Source organism: Acanthopagrus latus, chromosome 12, assembly GCF_904848185.1.
Source record: "Acanthopagrus latus isolate v.2019 chromosome 12, fAcaLat1.1, whole genome shotgun sequence".
NCBI classification, from domain to species: domain Eukaryota; kingdom Metazoa; phylum Chordata; class Actinopteri; order Spariformes; family Sparidae; genus Acanthopagrus; species Acanthopagrus latus.
Genome location: NC_051050.1, coordinates 23,190,314 through 23,211,197, shown reverse-complemented (window position 1 = coordinate 23,211,197; position 20,884 = coordinate 23,190,314). Strand labels below are relative to the sequence as shown.

The 20,884-nt window shown below is 42.4% G+C and overlaps 3 protein-coding genes across 7 annotated transcripts in view; 1 reads left to right on the top strand and 2 right to left on the bottom strand.

Moving 5' to 3' along the window:
* Positions 1-4,864, bottom strand: part of grk3 (G protein-coupled receptor kinase 3) — a 61,319-nt gene extending 56,455 nt beyond the window's left edge. Inside the window, exon 1 of the mRNA XM_037116345.1 lies at positions 4,727-4,864. Coding sequence (XP_036972240.1) covers positions 4,727-4,839 — 113 coding nt within the window. The 5' untranslated portion in view covers positions 4,840-4,864. The remainder of the gene's footprint in view (positions 1-4,726) is intronic.
* A 4,242-nt stretch (positions 4,865-9,106) lies between these two features.
* On the bottom strand, positions 9,107-10,082 carry cryba4 (crystallin, beta A4). The gene is made up of 4 exons (XM_037116353.1): positions 9,972-10,082; positions 9,745-9,886; positions 9,502-9,644; positions 9,107-9,367 (listed from the first exon to the last, which is right to left on the bottom strand). The coding sequence occupies exons 1-4, from the start codon at positions 10,019-10,021 to the stop codon at positions 9,220-9,222; spliced, it is 483 nt and encodes a 160-aa protein (XP_036972248.1). The 5' UTR covers positions 10,022-10,082; the 3' UTR covers positions 9,107-9,219.
* Positions 10,049-20,253, top strand: crybb1 (crystallin, beta B1). 5 transcript variants are annotated; one of them, XM_037116348.1, is made up of 7 exons: positions 10,049-10,120; positions 10,594-10,629; positions 17,234-17,377; positions 18,072-18,190; positions 18,354-18,486; positions 18,571-18,713; positions 19,712-20,253. In XM_037116348.1, the coding sequence occupies exons 1-7, from the start codon at positions 10,049-10,051 to the stop codon at positions 19,887-19,889; spliced, it is 825 nt and encodes a 274-aa protein (XP_036972243.1). In that variant the 3' UTR covers positions 19,890-20,253. The 5 variants fall into 5 exon arrangements, with proteins under 5 accessions (XP_036972243.1, XP_036972247.1, XP_036972244.1 ...); XM_037116351.1 differs by lacking the exons at positions 10,049-10,120; positions 10,594-10,629 and adding exons at positions 16,215-16,233; positions 16,510-16,866; XM_037116352.1 differs by lacking the exons at positions 10,049-10,120; positions 10,594-10,629 and adding an exon at positions 13,397-14,270.
* The last annotated feature ends 631 nt before the right edge of the window (positions 20,254-20,884 follow it).

Below are 20,884 nucleotides of genomic sequence, written 5' to 3'. Positions count from 1 at the left end.
CTTCTGCGGTCGATGATGTGCTAATCAGTCAAATGGCCTCGTGTTGTCTTTATACTGCGAGCACCTCAGTGGCACGAGGTTGCCAATCCTTGGATTAACTTCCAGCGTCAATGTCTCCCAACCTGCACATCTAATGAGGAGTGGTGAACTCAATTAGCATGGCGTACAGTTTCACAGTCAAACGAGATGATCCCGATTAGGGTCTCAAAGGCTACAAACACAGAGTCTAAACTTAGTACCAACAACTTAACACCGTAGTTGAAGGAGAGAGCACACAATGATGCCGAAGTGCTCAACAAGGGTCAATAATGAAACACCAGGGTTTGATTTATTTCAGAAAAAGCTCAACAGCATGATCTAAAACAGATTACAGATTCAATAAAAGCAGCTCCTTAAGTGGTGACTAGTAATCCAATCAAGCAAGAGTCCTTAATTTGTGTATTTGGGTACAGCACCAAGGCTCTCCAGCTGTAAAAATCATTATGATGACAAAACGGTTAGTTCAAGTGTTTCTTCATTTAAACGATGAGGCTGGTGACATTCAACATTTCTCTTGTTTATTCTTAATGAAGTGGTTCTACGAAGACGTATTGTGTATCAATGAAAGCCTGATATATCTCCTACTTCACTGTCCTACAGCTCCATTGTTGTTGAAAAACTAATAAAAAAACAAATACATTTCAAGTGAAGGTGGCATTGGCGAGTTTGGCTAGTAACTTCTAGTTTTCTTTGCTGCTTCAAGATGTCACTCTAATAATATTGATTCAATGCCATTTTCAGATCTAAAGCCCTTTTGTTGGTGCAAGATGATATAAAGCTTCACATCAGGTGCTGTGATTGTTTTAGTTTGATCAAATCGATCCTCAGAAACTGGTAAGATGCACATAATTGTTTAGTTTGAAGGAAAAATCACCCAAAAATGAAAAGTCAGTAATTATCTGTTCGTCCATATCACGATGGAAAGTTGAGTGAAGTTTCGTAGTTTCGTATCAAACATTTCTGGAGCTTCACGGCGAAACAACTTTGCAGTGTTCTCCTGAACAACTCAAGTAGCTGAGGACGTCTCTGAAAACGGGGAAAGCTAATAACATGGCTCCATACAGCTCATTCAGCGTCATCCTAAAATGGATTTGAAAAGATGTCATTACACCCCCGACTAGCGCTGAGCTTGTTCACCCACTTCAGACGAGGTGCACGCTAACGCTTTTAACATAGCAGCTACAGTGAAGATTTAGACAAAAGAAAGGGTGTAAATAATGTCTTTTCCAAATCAGCTTGAGATCTAGAGGGTTCTGGTCTCCCTCTTCTTTAGTTATTTAGGAGAATGCTTTAACGCTGTTTTGCTGTGACGCTCCAGAAATGTGAACAACAAAACGTTACCCAACAGCAGGGGGCACGGAGCAGATAAGGACTGAATTTTCATTTTTTGGATGAAGTCGTCCTTTAGCCTACTTAAATTTGTTTGGCCTTATGTTGAACACTGAGCAGCCTGACAGCAGCATTTGGTGTCATTGCTGATTTAAGTAATTAGCAACTGTTTATTAAATGCATGATTAAAAACACTAAAAGCTTTCGGAACAGCTTGTGTCAACTGTTTAAAGCCCTCATTGAGGAAAAGTACATTTCCTATCATAGAAGCTATTCATCAATTGATCACTTACTGAACGCTAACGCAACAGACGATCAATGAGAGGAAGCGCTGTAAATCTGCATCACTATGCCAGAACATGGAAAGAAGCACTCCGTCTTGAATTTCGAGTCATGACAGTCACCATGTACATCCTGAAATATGAGTACAGTAGAGTGGGAGAGGTTTTCTGCTGTGATCATTGTGCTAAAGGCTAACAAAGCTGAGAGCGGGGTTAGTCGCTCACCGCTGTAAACAAAAGGAAAGTTTTCTCAATAGGTCTTCTGTCACATCAGCTCAGTTACATTAACAGCAGTTTCATTCATATCTGACCCGTTTTACTTCTAACAGGTCCACTAAGACGTCAAACAGTCCTGTCTGTGTAACAACGATTACAGCTCGTCTTATTAATCAGAAGAATTTCTTCTTCACTTGAGGGTAGTATCTGTTGTACATCCTGTGCCTCGCTATCCTTTCAATCATCTGATACGACACCATTATATTCACCAACTTTAATAATGAGATCGAGAGTTATGGTTACTTCAGTAAAATGGAGTCTAATAGGGTGAGAAATATTACCTGTCAACTGATTCAACCCACAAAAAAACAAGCGTCTAGCAACTGCTTTTAAAAAAGACACAAAAAGAAACCTCATGAGTCGACTGTAACTTCCTGCTCCAATTCTGGCCACAATTTCAGGTCTTACCCATAACACTTAAATCAAAAATTAATGAGCAGTTGGTAGCTTGCTTCATCCAGAAAATGGCAGTGGTAGTCTGCTTGCATTCACAACTGTTTAAAATTACAACATCAACAGTGACATTTTCTCACTACAATAAAAAAAAAAGTGTCCATAGAAACTTTTCAAAACAACATTTAAAAAATCATTTTTCGACATGTATGGTTCAGCATGGTTAGCCGTCTACATCTGTCCTGTGCAACCAATGAGATAAAGCAAGCTACAAATGTTTTAAGGGCACATTTTCAAGCCTACAGGTGCAGCTGCGCAACATAACGTTTCAGCATCAACAACGCAATGTGTGCAATAGTCACATTGCGATATGTGCAATGTCAAGTACAGTAACTCAACACAGGTATTTCTCAATTGAGATGTGATTTTGAGGTATGTAAACTTGATAAATGTTAACTATGTTGTCGCTCAGTAGCACCAGTAGTGATATTATTAACTATACGACTTATGAACACAAGACTATGTCAAACCAATGCTGCAATTGAGTTATTGTGCAACATTAACAGGAGTTCATTCGTTGACAACGTGACAGACCGTTCACTTTAAAGAATTGGCGGTCTCAAGCAAGCTTCAAGTTTCTGGAAGTTAGTTTCAATACCATACTGACACAAAGCGAAACCAACAAGAGGCTAAAGGAAGGAAACCGACACTTGGCAGCATAAAAATATTTTACAAAAGGTTAGCAGTAATGTAAAGCAAAGGGATTTCTTTTTTTGAATATGCAAAAATCTTGGTGTTGCTGTTAAATCGTCTCTGAGGGGAAGGCAACACCCAGAACTAATACGGATACACAAGTCAAACATTTATTAATTATAAAATGGTTGCGTTACAAAATGAGTAGTTTAAATGTCAACCCATGTCAGTTAATATTGACAGCTAACAGCACAGAAACTGCCGGAAGGGAGAATTAATGTCAAACATTCAGATCCTTTCTGCTGTGAACTGGAGGTGAGAATATTCTCTTGAACTTGTCAAGAGGGCAGGGTGTTTCTGCTGTTCATGACAGATACACAGACGAATGAGCTATAGGAGGTAATGAATGACTGCATATCATTCTAAACTCTAATATATGAATGCCAATTGATCTGGACTGGAATTAGCTGTTAGAGAATAACCTTTAATCAAATGATTCCAGTTGGAAAAAAAATCAACAGGCTTCATGTTCATTACTGTGTGTAATGCGCTGTTTGGATCACTGCTTTCTGCTGATCTACCGAAACGAGTCAGTAAGTAAGTGAATGAATAGCTGACCTCCTCTTAAATCATTCTCAGTTTAAATGTAATGGTTGCTAAAATAAACCGAACATGCACACTGAGATATCACAGTGTCGAGCTGCCGGGTTTACACACGTGTGGGTGTGTCAATAATAGTTTTCAGCTTGTGATTAATAAATGCGAGGTACAAGGTGTACAGCTGAAAACATGATGAACACAAATTAAATCTGACAGCGGTGCCAACTGCTGGCTAAGATCTGCTCTACACAAAGCTGTTCCTCACACACACACATATGCACACAATGGTCATCATTTGACTAAGCCTCCCAAAACGCACTATCAAATCTACAAACCCTGTGTGAAAAGCAACCCTCTCAATAACCAAATTTTAACCACATCCTCTTCAATCAAGTTGCACGCTACATGCCTGAAACCTGGTCTGAAGAGACACATTGGGGCTCCTGACGAGCTGCGTAGCAGGGACAAAAGGATGTGCAATTATGTGTAGATGTTAAGAGGGGGGTGTATTATTTAAATCAGACTTTAGCTGTGGGCTCATCTTGATGGCCTACTCGTGCAGGGTTCTTGCAAACAGCATGGAGGAGCAGCTTATTACTGATAGTGCAACTGCATCAAAAAGGGGTTTACAGAGCTGTACAACAACAACAGACAAGGAACAGCAGCATCTATAAATGTGTGGCACATGCTATATAAAGCAGCCTGGGAGCAAATGAGGAATTACAGCCACCATTGACAGATGGTATTGTTTGCAGAAATGACTCCATCATGACAAATATCCTGCATGTTTCTGCATCACAACCTGCCCTCAGAGAGCCACACAAGATCTGCACACCGGGTTAACTTCTTGGTAAAGTAAAAATGGCATGCAAGCTGAAGCCCCTGCACGGCTGTTTTGGTGGCATGTTTGCAGACATCTCAGCTGAAAAAGCTCCACAGTCATATTTTAATGAGCATCTACAGTAAGTCACAGGTTTGAGAGGAAGCACGCCTCCATCTCCCTATATGGCTGCATAGCATGCACACACACACACACAAACAGATTCATCCATTAGACAGGCAAACAAAAACCACACAGCACAACGTGTACAAAGCCCTTTGTTAGATGTGCTTACCTGGGCTCAGGCAGGATGATTTTCTTACTCGCCCGGGCCGCTGGAGTAGATTTGCTCTTCTCCATCGCCATCAAATAACTGACATCGGCGAGCACTGCTTCGAGGTCCGCCATCTTTCGACCCTGGGACGACCAAATCAATACAGCAGCCGGGTTTGGGATGGGTTTTGTTTCGGGGGAATTAAAAAAAACAATGTCCTCCACCAGATATGACCAACATCAAGCGCCGAGGTGCGTGACAGGGCCAGCTGAGCGGGCGGCGGGGCTGACCATCGACGGTGGAGGGGTGTGTGTGTGTGTGTCGGGGGGGAAACGGTGTCGTTGTCTCCGGCTCGTAGTCTAAAAAGCTCACTCCAACCTCAAACTACCATCATTGTGAGAGAGAGAATAGGAAACTGAGGAGGGAAGACATTGGGTGACAGGTTAGCCAGAGAGATAACACAGTCACCAGGGCCGCTAGATCACCGTCCTTGTAATCCCATTAAGTGCAGAAATGCAGGTTTCTTACGGGCGTGTGTTGTTGGGAGGAGGGAGAGAGAGAGAGAGAAAATAATAATGCTGCTGCTGCTGCTGCTGCTGGTGAGATCTCGTTTTTAGAGGCCAGCACTTCCTCGCTTTAAAGTAACGTGATATGTCTCACACGGGCAGGTAGGAAAGGTGCACCAGATGTTGCGGTCTGGAGGCAGCTGTCAGGTCCTGCAGGTCTCTGGGGGTTTCTCCTGGTCCTCTTGATGGGAAGACGTCCAAAAAAACGACTGGTTCGTCTCCAGTGCGGCATGTGTGTCAGGGTTTTTTTTTTCTTTTCCTCCTCCTCTTTTAAAATGTAAACACGAGAGAGAGAGAGAAAATGTCTAAATGTTAGTGAAGTGGCTGCTGCACGGTGCCCCGTCACAATAAGCGTGATAGAACCGGTACACACGTGTTGTTGGGTTTTTTTTCTCTTCTTCTTCTTCTTCTTCTTCTTCTTCGTGTCAAGCGACCGAGAGAGAGAGAGAGAGAAAAAAAAAAGGGAAATTCAGGGAGGGGAGGACACTCGGCGACAGGTTGAACTGTGTCTCATTCGTCGTCCCTTAGTAATAATATCTCAGCTGGTGCACCAAGTGGAGAAAAAATGAAAATCTCACACACATAAAAAGACGAGACAGGATTACCCAGAAAACAAATCCCCTCGACACACCGCTGTTGTTTATGTTGCCGGTTTTTTTTTTACTTGCTGGCTTTGGCTTCCTGTTGAAAATGTTCCCTAACGGCTCATCAATCACACCAGAAAAATGTCGCCCGACAAAAAAAAAAATGATGTGGTTGAAACACCTCGACTATTTTTTTTTTCAAAATATATATATAATATTATAATAATTTAGCACCGAGTAGGCTTGTAATTAAACTAAAACCACAAGCCCGGAGACACAGCACCAACTTGTTCCGAGCCGTTGCTTTGCTCGGCGAATATCGATATTTTGGGTTCGTCTGCTAGTTAGCCGCCACGCTAGCTTAGCAAAAATGAAACCTGCTAGCCCAGTAAAGCTAACTATCGGGTAAGGTATATGGAGTGGTCGATCGATCTATACATCTAGTTTGGGCTTCGGCAGATACATGGAATACAGAAAAAAAAAAATACCCTCCCCTTCGTCTGTCAGCAGCCAACAAGAGTCGCTAGCTGGCGGACTAAACAGCAAAACACTGGCTCGATTTCAGACAGCGATTTTACTTAATAACGTTAAGCTAACGGCTGCGAGTCAACTGCCTGCTCGCATTTGGGGAAGTCTTGCAGGTCGCTGCCGGTGGTGGACACACACACCAACAAAAAAACACAACACAAAGTCTTTAAGAGTCCAACGGCCTCAAAAACAGACGAGAGATCGCGTGAAATAATCCATAGCTGCTTGTTGAGTTACCCCGAGCGTTGGGGGGGGGGGGACCCTCCTCGCCTGGAGACCCAGCACAGAGCTACTGACTGTGGGCTGACGGTGACGCTGATGGTGGCGGTGGTGGTGGAGGAGGGGGAGGGAGCGCTGGGTAGATGGAAATCGGCTGGCCGGCGGTAGTGAACGATAACTTTCCCCTCTCCCGCCGTGAAGTGTGGTTAACCGACGAGGCTGACCACCCTGGGTGATGTTAAACACCGAACACGACGCGGTGCTGGCGGGCTTCGCCCGTGAATCGACCGCACAGGGGTCGATGCCGCGATCAAAACGAGGGGAGCCGAGCGGGTCGTCGCACTCCGCCTGCCCCGAGCGACTCCTGCCTTCCAGGCTATCCGTGCTGGGGGGAGCCCACCGTCGGCTAGTTGAGAGGAGCTAAGCGGCTACAACCCCCGAAGCGTCCCTTCCGCTGCTTTGCCAGGCGATTCAGTCCGCTCCTTTCGGTTAAGCTGCTCGTTTCCCAGCTCCAGTATGGCACATGTTTCGTAGAAGTCCCCCGTCGGTGTATTTTTCTGTATTTTTGTGGCTCTGCTCGCTTTGTGGTTCAACTTCCTCCCACTGCGGCGGGGAGAGGCTCGTAAAACCCGGAGCGGGTCAGTGCCGGACTGGAGCCGGACCACACGGACACTCGGGGTTTTTTTTTGTTTTTTTTTTTAAATTTATTTATTTTATTTTTTAAAGCAAATCAATTTATTTTATTTAACAACATCAGTGTTTTATTTTCTGCACTATAACATGAAAGCAAATGGCGCTACGTGTACAGCTGACGTCACTTTACTGGCATGATTTTTTTTTTATAATTATGGACTTCCCTTTTTTTTTTTTTTGTCTTTGTTTTTTTTTTTTTTTTTTTTTTTTTTTTTTTTTTACAGATGTGGAGCTGGAGCATGTCAGTGGTGATTTACTGGGAATAACATCGACCAGTCCGTGTACAGGAAATATCCCACAGAGGAGGAGGGGGGGCGACACATTCAGGCTTATTTGAACTGGACCGGACCCTGCAGCTGTTCAGTGTCCCTCTTTACACTGTGTGTGTGTGTCTGTGTGCTGAATAAGATCCGGATCCGGATGGTCACGAAGCAGCAGCAGCAGCCTCTAACAGTTTAATATCACTACACAGCAAATGGTTTTTCTATAGGATGGATGCTCCCAGTCAGCAGGGTGTGTGTGTTGTTTTGGTGGAAACGCAGTGCCGTTTCCTGGCCAGCACTGGTAATGCTCCCAGTGCACTGCAGTGGACGTATAGAGGAGGAGGAGGAGGAGAAGAAGGCCTCACACAGCAGGCAAAACATGTCTTATTCCCCTGAATGTGCAGAGAAAATGAGGCACAACCATACGGTGGAAGAAGTATTAATCATATACTGAAGCAGCCAGCTATTTAATCTGAAGCCTGCATCCGTTAGATGATAATTTAAGTGATTATTTAGTGCTAAAAAACAAAATAAAGGCAAAATGTGGTCAGGGTTATTGTTAAATATGAGGGTTTTCCTCTTTTATGATACTAAAATAAATATATTTGGGTTCGGATTAAAGAAAGAAATGTCAATATATCAACATGTTCTCCAGGAAAATGTATATTTTTCACTATTTTCTGACATAAAAGAGGCACGATGTCGCTTTGAAGAGGAAATTCAAACTGTTTACACTATTAATGAGGTAATAATACCAAACAACATTTCCATTTACAACATTTAGAGTAAGAGATTTAGCGCTGAAATGTTATTTTGGTAAATGTCAAAGTCACTCATTAGATCAGTAATAAGTGATGAGCTCATGTGATCGATCAGAAGGTCACAGGATGATTAACAGAACGAGAGAGTTTCATCTAATCTTCACCTTGTTTTCTTCTGTCTTCTCACTGGATAATTAAATTATTGATGACGTCACTTTTTATCAAACTGATAAACCAGTGATGAGTGTTCAGTGGAAGATATTTGTTTTTGATTTGAGGTATTAAATAGTTTTGTGACCACTCTCAAGCAAACAACTAACTGCAGCTCCAAATACTGATGACTTTTTTTAAATTTAAATATTAATCACTTCTTTTATAAACCATCAGAGAAGGGTGGAAAATGCCCTCGCTGACTATAAACCAGAGATTTATGTAAAATCTTCATATTCAAGAAGCTGTGACCGGATAATGTGCTTCAATTATTGGATTGATAATTGATTTAAGCACATGGATTATCAAATCACTGATGAATTTTCCAGCTCAAAAGTGTTTTTTGCTAATATTTGTTACAGTTTTCTTCACATATGTTCGTCAGATCAACAACTGCGCTGATAATTTAAAAACTACAAACTTTTTTTCATTTCAAGCTTTTATAACTGAACTTTTATTGCTTAAACTACTGACACCAGGTCGACACCGTTTATTGTGAGCTGTGTCGCAGCGATATTGTAATTCAGGAAAAACATGACGGCGCTCAATCTCTCTCGCAGGCGATCAGATAAGCAGATACAATGGTGGAAGTCAGTAGGGTTTAAGAAAGACAGTTTATTCAGCACTGGGAAGCAGAAGGGGTCAGAGGTGAAGGTTCAAATGGGTGAAAGGGTTGTTTGGAGTAGGTTGTTACTGCTGAATACGGCGGATGGACTGGATCTGAGGGGTCTGGCAGTGGGAGCCAAACTCCCTGAAGTGTTTAAACTCCCCACAGTGACGATCACACTCCATGATATACTGGTATCCACGATAACCAGGATACTGGTAGCACACAAATCTGTTGAGAAATCACAGAGACAGAGAGAGAGGAAGAGAAAGGAAGTGTTGATGAAATGTTGCAAAAGATGGCTATTGTGAAAGTCTTCGGCCGGATTATTTTTAAAATGAGGTGAGAGGGCTGAGGACACTCACGCTCCAGACTGGATCCTGAGAGAGCCAACTTCATTGTTGCACCAGCCCATGGCCTGGAGGGAGGGATAATCGTCGCTCAGCTCGCCCTTACGGCCCAGGAAGTTCTCACGCTCGTAGATGGTCATACGACACTCTCTGTGGTTCTGCAGGGAAGGAAAAGAACAATAGATGCGTTTGAGTTGTCGCTGCAGCCAAAGATCAACGAGTAGAAGAAGAAGAAGCAGAAGAGGGGCTGTAACTCACAGCACAGGCGATAGGTCTGAAGGAGGTCATCCTCTCGATGTGGTAGGCGTTGCTGCCTCCGAAAGCATCGCACTGAGGGTACTCTCCCCTCTCCAGGACAAACTGCTGTCCCTGGTAGGAGGCGTGCTCGTAACCCACCCAGCTGCAGAAGAGGAAGCAAGACACTCTCAGTATTTTTATATCAAACTTAACTCGAGTATCTCTGGTACTCTTTCTCTGCTACTCACGCTCCGCTCTCCACCCTGAGGGAGCGCACGGTCTCGAAGCCGAACTCCATCACGTTGCAGCACTCGGAGGTGAACTCATGGCGACGGCCCTGGAAGCACTCCTCATCGAAGACAATGATCTGTGTGTGGTGGGGAACACAGACAGCGATGTATGAAGCGCTCAGAAGTCACAGTTATAGTTAAAGAAAATGTAAATGTAATTCGCTGTGAGATTAAAACCGTAAAATTGAGTTTTTGTCGTTGTTAAATGCCCAAAATTTGGAAAACTAGAGTAATATTTGTATCCTGAAGCATTTAAAATATGATTAAGTTGATTATGTAAATATCTTATCATCCCTGTTTCTATGTGAGTTTTAGTGCCTGTGCTTTTAAATTCTGTCCTATTTTTGTATAATTCATACCAATTAACAGATGTTTAATATATGAAAATGTTTATTAAAAAAAGTCTGAAGGCACAGTTGTGTAGCTCTGAGCAGCTCTGGTGATAAAGTGTTTTTCCCTTCCAGTCGAGGCATCGTAATAAAAAAAAAAACCTGCCGCTAACACCGGAGGGAAAATACTGGTAAATTGATTGAGATTGAGGTGAGGTTGATGTATGAATCTGTGTTTCTGTTTTCTGCAGACTCACCTTCCAGTGGCCGGAGAACTTGGTGCAGTGGTGAGTCATCTTGTCTGGAAAAGGGGAAAAAAGAAACACATAAGATGTTAGAAGACTTTGTGCACACAGTCAGATAAAAAAAATAAAAAAAAAAAGCTGAACATTCAATTCTGATGCAGATTTTTTTTTTAAAAAGAAAATTTGAGCAAAGTTTGGCTAAAAAACAATGAAGAAATCAACGTGCAAAATAACTTAAAAGCCTAAAAGTGTTATTCTATGCAAACAAACCACCCTCGCCGGCTGCACGGCGTGTTAAATGCAGCAGAAACAATTTGTATTTAAAGGTTAAAGAGGCGACATAATGTCCTGGCTACTAGAATCAGTCTTTTTATAATCCCTGCACAAAAAAAACAAACAAACCCTGAGGCTTCATCTGGACTTCTCTCTCCCACCCATTCTATCACTTTATCTTATTTTCTGCCCATTTCCTCCCCTCTGCTGCCGCCACTGCTGCTGCTGCTGCTGCGGCTTTTCCACCATCACCACTGTTTATCACCGGTGCAGCGTCGGCCTTTTTGGGGCCCTGGAGCCCGCGTGGCTCCTGTGTTTGGGGATTGTGGAGTGTGTGTGTGTGGATAATGTTGGGGGGCCGCTGCACCCTGGCTTGCTGCTGCCCACCCTGGCTGCGCTGGCCTGGTGAGGGACAGGGGACTCACCTTGCTTTGATGCCCTTGGGTTGTCCTGCCGTGAGAGTGAGAGGAAGCCACGCGCCCCCACCCTTTTAAAGCCTCCCCTGGCAAGGGGCCATGCTGAAAGCCCCGGCTCAGCAGCAGGGAGGGGCTTTTCTTTGTCCCCCCCGACAAAAGCGTGGTTAATCTGTGGATGGGGCAGAAGTGCAGACACCACATTATCAACCCCGGGGGCAGTGGACATGGAGGCAGAAGTATAAGAGAGAAGACGCAGCGAGAGTCCCTGAGAAAATACTGAGGGTCAAGGACACGACGGGGGCAGGTGGAGGATGGAGAGCGAAGAAGAAACTGAAAGTCTTCTTCACTCTTTGTTTGAATCAAAGGAGTGAATAGTTATTATTCCCATCATCAGTGAGTCTGACGACCACTCTCTGGATTGTTTTTTGTCCAGAAAATATCAGAAAATAGTGAAAAAAACACCCAATGTGATGTAATCAGTTTACTATATTTAGTTTACAGCCTTAAAAAGACAAAGAAAAGTATTGAATCCGCTTGTTTTGGAAGCAGGAACAAAAGAAATTTGATTGAGAAATTATCTGAATATCATTATTATCATTAGTTTATTTGTATTAAAACAAGTGTTATGAAGTGCTTTACAACAAACACTCAGTAGAGCATATACCTCCGCCAGTCCTGGATCCGTCCCTTTATCCAGATCCACACCAGAATTTTATGAGCTCTATTCTGGGCCGAGACTCATCCTCCATCCAAGTTTCATGGAAATCCGTTGAGTAGTTTTCGTGTAATCCAGTTCACAAACCAACAAACAGACATCTCCTCAGTGGGTAAATTCAGGGTTACTTTAAGAATGTATTCAGATACAGTTACTGAGAATGTAGCCAGTAACATAATCCAAGTATCAGAATATGAAAGTTATGTTACTTAATTACTTTCTGTTACTTTTAGACAACTTCAAGACCGAATAAAATAAACTTTTATAAGAATACACTCTCGAAACATCGGTGTGTTTGGTTTCACTCGAGACCGGAATGATGAGACCCGTTTAAATTTGTTACAGACTGATCTATTATTCTTTATCTTAAAATTGTAATCCTGTCAGAAATCCCTTTTTTTAAATTAAATATATCTGTAATCTTATTACATCTTATTTTACTGTAACTTTATCGGAATACAGTTACCTGATTATGTGACCCAGATATATTATTTACATTTTTATTTTTAAGTCCACGTAAAGGAAAAAAAATAAACTCAAAACTAAAACTAAAGGAGGAGTTAAACTTTAGTTTGTAAACATTTATTGAGCAGTTGCTTGTTACAAAGTTGTCACTGACATTTAAAAAACCCTCACAGCTGTTTAATAAATGGTTTATCAAGCATGTCATAGTTTAACAATGAAATAACTATCAAGTTTAATTAACTCCAATGAACCATTTATTAATGAACGTTATCATGAAGTAGTCCGCTCTCGATGTGTTTCACGTCACCAGGTGTCTGTAAATGTGACGTTCTTACAGCAGAACATACATGAAATGAATTTACAGACTCACTGGTGCATCATGGATGTTTGGTTTAATAAGACGATGTGATTTTCTGAGCAGATAGTGTCTGTTTATGAAACCGGACCGCCTGTGTGTGAGCAGAACTACAGTATAAACAACATACAGGAAGTTGTTCATCGAGACGTGATGCTAACGTGACATTAGCTTTCCATTAGACGACTCCATGATGTTCTGACCCGCCACAGTGCTTTAAACCATTGAACTTTACCACGGTAGATTTTCTGCTAGTTTACACAGTTACATCTGCGCCCGGCGTGTTTGATTACGTTGCCGCAGCCAGATTTCAAAATTAAAGTCGGACATAATCGTTGTTCGTGACATTTAGAAAAGATTAAAGTCCTCAGTGTTTAAGAGGTTGTGTTGTGTAAGACAATGTTATCTGCTGCTGCTGCTGGAGTGTGTATGTGTGTGTGTGTGTGTGTGTGTGTGTGTGTGTGTGTGTGTGTGTGTGTGTTTGTGCTGCTTACATAATCAACCACTTGTAAACATGAGCACAGAGGCGCTGCATGGCCAAGTAGGACTTTCTAAACAACTGCTTTATTTCCTGTGAGCCCAAAAGAATTTAAACAGTGGATCTGTGTTTGAGCCACTCCCAGGTTTCATCTGATGCTCTGATGAACGATGATAGAGACGTCTGACCCGAGTGAGTCACCTTATAAAAGGGGGATGGTACCTTCAAAGCGAGAGAGAGAAATCTGCTCTCGTGAGACGCGAAACTATTTCCACCCTGAGAGAAATGACTGACGTGCTGATTAGTATTTTGAGTTTTTGTGATTCTAGAGAGGAAATGGAGAGATGAGATCAGTGCAGGAGGTTTAATAACTGCTGGTTGATAGCAGAGAGGTAAAGACAGGTTCAGGTGTCAAAATGAATCTTATTGTTAGCAAGAAACTGAACGACAAAGGTGTTAGTCACAAATTAGCAGACGAATTAACAGATGTCGTGTCTCAGGGACACGATTTTGGGGAAGAAACGGAGATTGAAACATTAAAGGAACAGTTCACCCCCCCAAAAAATGAAAATTCAATCATCTCCTCATGTTTATACTGATGGAGAGTCAGGAGAAGGTTGTTCATAGCATTGCAGCAAACAACTGAATTAAATGTGGACTTTAAAGTGGACAAAAACAACCTGAAAAAATAATAAAATAGCTCAAAACAGCTCGTAACCCAAATCTCTGGAAGTCCTGAGACCCCACACTGATTTGAAAAGACTTTTTTGAAAAGAGTTTTTACTGTAACGCTTTGAGCTTCACAGCTACAGTTGAGATCTTTAAATAGTGTGTAAATAACATCTCTTCAAATCAATCTGGGACCTCGGGGCTTGTAGTCCTCTGCTACTTCCCTTGTTTAGGAAAATGCTGAGATGTTTTCCTGCGAAGCCCCCAAAGAAATGTTTTGTGGACTGACGACATTCATCCATCAGCTCGAGGGTGAGTAGATAACAAAAGATATTTAATATGTGGGTGAACTTATCTCTGACGGCCGCTGAGATAAAGTCATCTATAAATAAGGAGGCTGACGGGGGGGAGAGTCATGTGGCATCAGAAAGGTTTCTTTCTTTTCTTGGAGAGGAAAATGTGCACGGCAGATTCTGTGTCGATCAATAGACGTCTTCCTCTCGAGTGTGCAGCGAATTTGTTTCCAGAAGACATTCGATCATTTCAAAATGTCCAGTAGTAGTTCTGAGTTTTCTATCTTAGCTTTGAGAAATTAATGTATAGTTTTGAACAAATTCCTTTTCTCCTAACATTCAACCTGTTTAAATTCAACAAACCTGAAAAACTATTAAAAACACGTCAGTGAGACACATTGTTGTTGCCTCATTATCATAAAAAACACACAAATGTGGTTAATTTTGAAAATCTGGTGCCACAAATCCTCATTAGATCACCAAATGTGGATTAATCCGCCAATGAAAATAGTCCCTGACAAAGCTGTATTTAAGTATTGTTGATAGATTTATTAATAATAATTAAAATATCTCAGCTTTGATCTTTAACAAAAGAAATGCCTTAACTGAAATAAAACTGGTTAAATTTCCACTGAAGTCTGGAACTATTTGATCTGATGTACCTGAAATAATAAACAAACAAGATTAATAATCTATCCAGACACTTCAATCCTCCCTGGATAGTTTTTCATAGTCTGTGCAGAGGACACATTTCAGACGCCACCCAAAATAATTACAGAGACTCGCTGCCCGGCCTGAGGATGTGGTGGAAATCACCCAGATTACACAGCAGGATTAGTTCACACCTAATCTGCAGATCAAACACAATTTAATCCAGCTCCCGTCGGGAAAATAATCACAGTTGAGGTGATATAATCCAGGTTTAATCCAACTTTAATCCAAGAATTATCATCATCAACTACAGCAACCTTTATTTCACCTTTTAAAGTTGAACACAGATGAATCCTCCCTGCTGATGATGCTTTAATTATGATGGTTTGATAAAAGTTTACAAGCAATTAAACACATCCTTGTTCAGTTCAGCACACGCAGGAGATTTGCTAGCTCATGGTGGCTAACGTTAGCTACTGTCAGCTAACTTCAGAAAGATAAAACTGTGTATGAGACGTCACTGATTCATGTTTTTGGACTGCATGACTTTGCTAATGTTAAATTACAATTTTGTATTGAATGCTACAATCCTGGTATGTTGTTACCGATAGCTTTAGTGGCTAACGTTAGCTACCATTAGCAAGTTTAGATAGATAGCTGTGTATATGTGATATCACTGAGTCATGTATTTGGACTGAATGACTCCTCTTTTCTTGTGCTAATGTTACACTACAATTTAGCATTTAATGTTAAAGTCTTACTTGGCAGACAAACGTTATGAACAACAGCTGTAGAGGCTAACTTTAGCTATTAGCTAAATTTAAACCTGAGTCATGTTTCTGGACTGCAGGAAGAGGTGAGTGCCACTCTCATGTCAGTGAACTAGGGACAAAGCTGGAGTTGGGAGGTAGTTAGCCTAGCTTAGCATCAAGACAGTAAGTAGGGTTTAAAGAAATTGACTTCCTGAGAATGAAACGTCAGATGGAGTAAAGACTAAACTACAGATCAAACAGGATGAGGCTCAGAACTGACTAGCGTTAGCATGTTCCCATCTGGTTTGCATGCTAGATATTAGCTCACAAACTTAAGTGGTTCAGCCCACTAACCATCCCTCCTTCTCTGTTTCTCAAGGATGCACACATGAATATATGTGGCGCTTTCTGTTGTGATCAGGCTTTTAGAAGTGTTGCTAGGACTGTTGTTGTTGTCGTTGTTGTTTGTTTCTTCTGAACAGAGCAGGTTAGCTGTTTCTAGGTGTTATGTCAGGCTAACTGCCCCTTGGACATGAAGTTGATTTTAATCTCGGATGGAAAGCAAATAAACAATTGAATGTACGTCAGATTGATGGTTTGCCCTAAAACATTAAAACATATGAATTCTATCAATGTAAATGTTCCTCATGAGGTTTAAACTGTGACATAAATAGTGAAAACAACACTGAGGTGTTAATCAGGTGTGTTTATCGACAGACAGTTTTTCTCAGTTATCTCCTTGTTGTGTTTCCTCAAAACGAAGAAGTGATAAGGTTTCCGATGAAAGTCTGATTTAGAACAGCGAGTCTTTGTTTTTTTTCGGAGAACATGTTGTATTTCTGTGTGCCTGTGTAGGTGGTAGAGAGCAGGGATTACCTCTTTGTGGCCCTCTGGACCTTTGCATTCCTCTTCTCTACATGCAACTATAGCTTACGGCCCTAGCACCCCAACACATGACAAAAACGCCTCGGTCAGTGGTTTCCTTTGATAGTAAAATGCTTACGGGCAGGGCAGAGGGGCCGGCGGCATTTCTAGGCTATGCGATGACCCGGAGGCTTTGGCACGGGCCAACTGTGATGACGAGGGGCTTTCTATTGTGCTGTGAGCCTCTACGTTTGGCCTTTGCCAGAGTATAAAAGCTTGGGTCGAGCGTTGAAGGCACCAGCACGAGCCAGCCTCCCTCACACGGCACTGCAAGCTATACTAACGCAGGTAAGGACACACAGACACAGACATTCACACCAGAACACACATCCATCCAGAGCCAGGGCCCACTCCCTGCCCCGCCGCACCCAGGCAAACCACCCTCCGCCTGGGGGAAAAGGCCCCAACAGAAGCCCAAATGAGCCTCCCACATAAAAAAAAACAAAAAAAAAACAGCCAACTTGTGCTTTAGTCCACATCCCAAAAAAAAAACATTTCCTACCTACCGCCCTTCTGACAGTGTTAACACCTCGTCCGGGGCTGCGCTCACTTCTTCCTGCCCTCTCACTTTTTTCTCCTCTGTAATCCTGTCACTTCACATTTACACCTCTATTTCTGTTCATCCCCTTGTCTCTTCCTCCATCTCTCAACCCAGACTCTCCTGAAGCCCCTCACCATGTCTCAGACTGCCAAGTCCGCCTCCAGCCAGGGCACCGATGCCAAGGACAAGGGAGCCCCAGCCCCCGCTGCCACCAGCAAGGCCACCAAGACCGGCGAGCCCGGCATGGGATCCTTCAGAGTGAGTCACTGCGTTGTCACACATCGGCACAGATTGCTTTTACTACAATATCTGTACATTTAGTCTTATTTAAAGGAGCAGTTCACACAAGTTACATAGAAAACATGTCCTCAGATGGAGCTTCGTAGACAGTGTTGGTTTTATCTGCAAAGGATTTTGAGATGATGATGAGATTGGTTTGATTTTGGAGATGATTTTAGCGAACTGACCCTTTAAAAGGCAGTTTTCTGATAGAGGTTTTGGCTTGATATTGCTCGGATTTGTTTCCTTTCATTGGAATTAAATGGATTTAAAGGGTGTGTTCAGTATCTGCTACTGATGTAAAAGTATAGTGGGACTCTTTTGCTGCATTAATATACAAGCTGCAGACTGAAATTAAACCACTCTATAAACTTAATGTACTTTATATACTTCTAAAACATTGCCAGAATATTACAAAGTATGTTTTTGTGAACAAATCTTAATCTGCAAAGTATCTACAGTTGTCAAATTAATGATTTGGAGTGGAAAAAAAGTATATTTATCTTTGAAATACAGTAAAAAAATCCATTAATTCTCTTGAGCCTTGATTTAATGTAACATTTAAACAGTATCTGTGGGTTTAGCAGGTTCAACACAGTTATTTATTTCTCATATCTCTTGTGACTGAACTGAAGATAACACTGCTGTAACCTGTAACATCTCCTCCATGCAGATCATGATGTTTGACCAGGAGAACTTCCAGGGCAGGATGATCGAGGTCCAGAATGAGTGTATGAACGTGTGTGACCGTGGCATGGATAGAGTGCGTAGTATCATTGTGGAGTGCGGCCCGTAAGTGGACACGATCAAATCAGCTAAAAAAAAAAAAAAAAGCGAGAAACAAACTATCCACGTTTTCTCTGCTCACATGAATTATAATCCTCCCTCTAATTTCTTCTCTCCTGTCCTCTCCACTCTTGTGCCCCCCTTGTGCCCGGCGGACCCCCTTCTCCAGCTTTGTTGCCTTTGAGCAGACTAACTTCCGTGGGGAGATGTTCATCCTGGAGAAGGGAGAGTATCCTCGCTGGGATACCTGGAGCAACTCCTACCGCAGCGACTGCCTCATGTCCCTCAGGCCCATCCGCATGGTACATACATTATTTAATCACGAGGACGACGCTGCTTCGTTTACATCGAGACTAACCCTTCGTGTCTCACTTCCCTCCCTACAGGACAGCATGGAGCACAAGATCTGCCTGTATGAGCTCTCTGACTTCAAGGGCAACAAGATGGAGATCCAGGAGGATGATGTTCCCACCCTGTGGGCGCATGGCTTCTGCGACAGAGTGGGCAGCGTGAGAGTGCCCGGAGGATCGTGAGTACACACAACACAACGACACACAACTTAACACACAGCTAGTTCACTCCAGATGATGAGGAAGAGGAGAGGATGGATGGAGGCTTGTGTGACAGTGAGGGAAGACTGTCACACAGCCTGGGAGCACATTCATCGCCTCATTATTCATGTTTAAATAAAATGGAGCCTCTGTACTGCAAACATCGTTGTAGACATGGCTGCAGAGGAAGCCACAGGCGTCCAGAGCTTCACCACAGTGTACTGGTTCATGACCAGCAGGATGACATTACATCACAACGCTCTGGGCTGACTGTGTTCTGTTTGCTTGTTGACAATCTGTATTTTTAGCCACAACTGTTTCTTCATAGTTGTATTTTTTCCACGATGAAATATCACAGAGGAACACCACGACCTCTTTAAGAACCCTTACAACCCCCTGAAGGACCATTCGAACTTCTTCAGTGAGATCTAGAACCCTCAATGAGCAGTAAACCTCCTGGATTTATACAACCTTCCGAGGGAACACTAGAACCTCTTTTATGACCCCTAGGAAACTCCTCAACGACTTTTAGAACCTTCTCAATGGCCAATAAACCTACTGGACCTCTAGAACCTTCTGAGGAGACATTAGAACCAGTAGGAATTCCCTTATGGATCCCTGAATCCTTCTGAAGGACAACCAGAACCTCCTGAGTGGCCACTACACCTTCTCCAAAGAACTTTAAACCCCCTCAATGAAATCCAGAACCACCTCATTGAGGACCAGTAACCTCCTGGGCTTCTAGAAACCCCTGAAACAACACTTGAAATCTCCAGAAGGACCACTAGAACCTCTTTTAGGAACCCTTAAAACCTCCTCAATGATCACCGTAACCCCTGAAACAAACTATAGAACCTCTTTTAGGACCTCCCCATGAAATCTACTGGACATCCAGAACCTCCTCGAGATCCAAACAGTGACATGTGTGATATCAAAGCTTTAACCCTCCTTCCCCTTCTCTCCTTGTGTCCCTCAGCTGGGTGGGTTACCAGTACCCCGGATACAGAGGCTACCAGTACCTGTTTGAGTGCGGTGACTACAGACACTACAACGACTTCTGCGCCTTCCAGCCCCAGATCCAGTCCATGCGTCGTATCAGGGACATGCAGTTCCACCAGAGAGGATGCTTCACCTTCACCTCCGCCAGCAAGTGAACACCACCTGCTGAACACCCGGTGCTGCCCTAGCCAAGCAGCCCTCTCTCGGCTTTTTATTTTTCCAAACGCCTCCCCTTGTCTCCCAATCCTTTCCTAAAATCTCCACCATCATCGCTCCATCCCAGAGGAAAGACAGAGTGAGAGCAAATACACGGGACAACCTGAAATGACTTTTTATGGTGCTAAAAAATAAACATGTTGTGAAAAACCTGAAACCTTCACTGGCTGGATTACCTTTATTCAACAACTAGTAGTTAAATGTGTGCAGGTGGTTTGTTTTAACTTTAAAGTGTTTTTTAAATTTATTTTCATCTCCTGAAGTGCACCTTAATCACAGATTACAAGCTACTTTTACATTTTCCACGGTAGTTATAAATGTGTCATATTATTTACCCATAAATAATTACACAGTAACCTAATGTTTTGCTATATTAAATTAATTAATTATAAGATTTAGTCAATATTGTATCACAAACTCACTGTTTGTCCGATATGACCAGTTTTACGACATCATAAATGGTGTTATTGCTGAATTAAAGAGTGAGTGCCAGGTAAGTAAATCATATCATACACAACTACATCTCTACTAAGTGACCACTAGAACATCTTTTAGTAACTTGAAAACCTCTTAAAGTTCCATTGGAACGTCTTTAATGGACACAGAACCGCTTTAAATACTTCAACTCTCATAGAACTAGAACCTAAAAAGAAACCCCAAATATTCTGTAAGTGACCACAGAATATGTTAAAGAACTTCAGACCAATACACATAAAACTACTTTAAGAACACACAGAACATCCTAAAATGCCACAAGAGCAGTTAGTGGCCACTCGAACCTATTTTGATACCCGAGAACCTCCTAAAGGACCCTTGGAACTTCTTTAATGGCCACAGAACCACTTTAAAGACTTCAACTCTTACAGAACTTCCTAAAAACAACAACCTAGATCTTCTTTAAGTGACCAAAGAACTTCACTACAATACACATAGG

What these genes read in the sequence shown, in the direction of transcription:
- crybb1 (XM_037116348.1), top strand. Translation starts at nt 10,049, where the DNA reads ATGGCGACGGCCCTGGAAGCACTCCTCATCGAAGACAATGATCTGTGT. An exon ending in TGGGGAACACAGACAGCGAT is followed by an intron (nt 10,121 to 10,593) that starts GTATGAAGCGCT and finishes TGTTTTCTGCAG; the next exon opens with ACTCACCTTCCAGTGGCCGG. An exon ending in ATCATTGTGGAGTGCGGCCC is followed by an intron (nt 18,191 to 18,353) that starts GTAAGTGGACAC and finishes CCCCTTCTCCAG; the next exon opens with CTTTGTTGCCTTTGAGCAGA.
- cryba4 (XM_037116353.1), bottom strand. Translation starts at nt 10,021, where the DNA reads ATGGAGTTCGGCTTCGAGACCGTGCGCTCCCTCAGGGTGGAGAGCGGA. An exon ending in CTCAGGGTGGAGAGCGGAGC is followed by an intron (nt 9,887 to 9,971) that starts GTGAGTAGCAGA and finishes CCTCTTCTGCAG; the next exon opens with CTGGGTGGGTTACGAGCACG. An exon ending in TCAGACCTATCGCCTGTGCT is followed by an intron (nt 9,645 to 9,744) that starts GTGAGTTACAGC and finishes CCTTCCCTGCAG; the next exon opens with AACCACAGAGAGTGTCGTAT.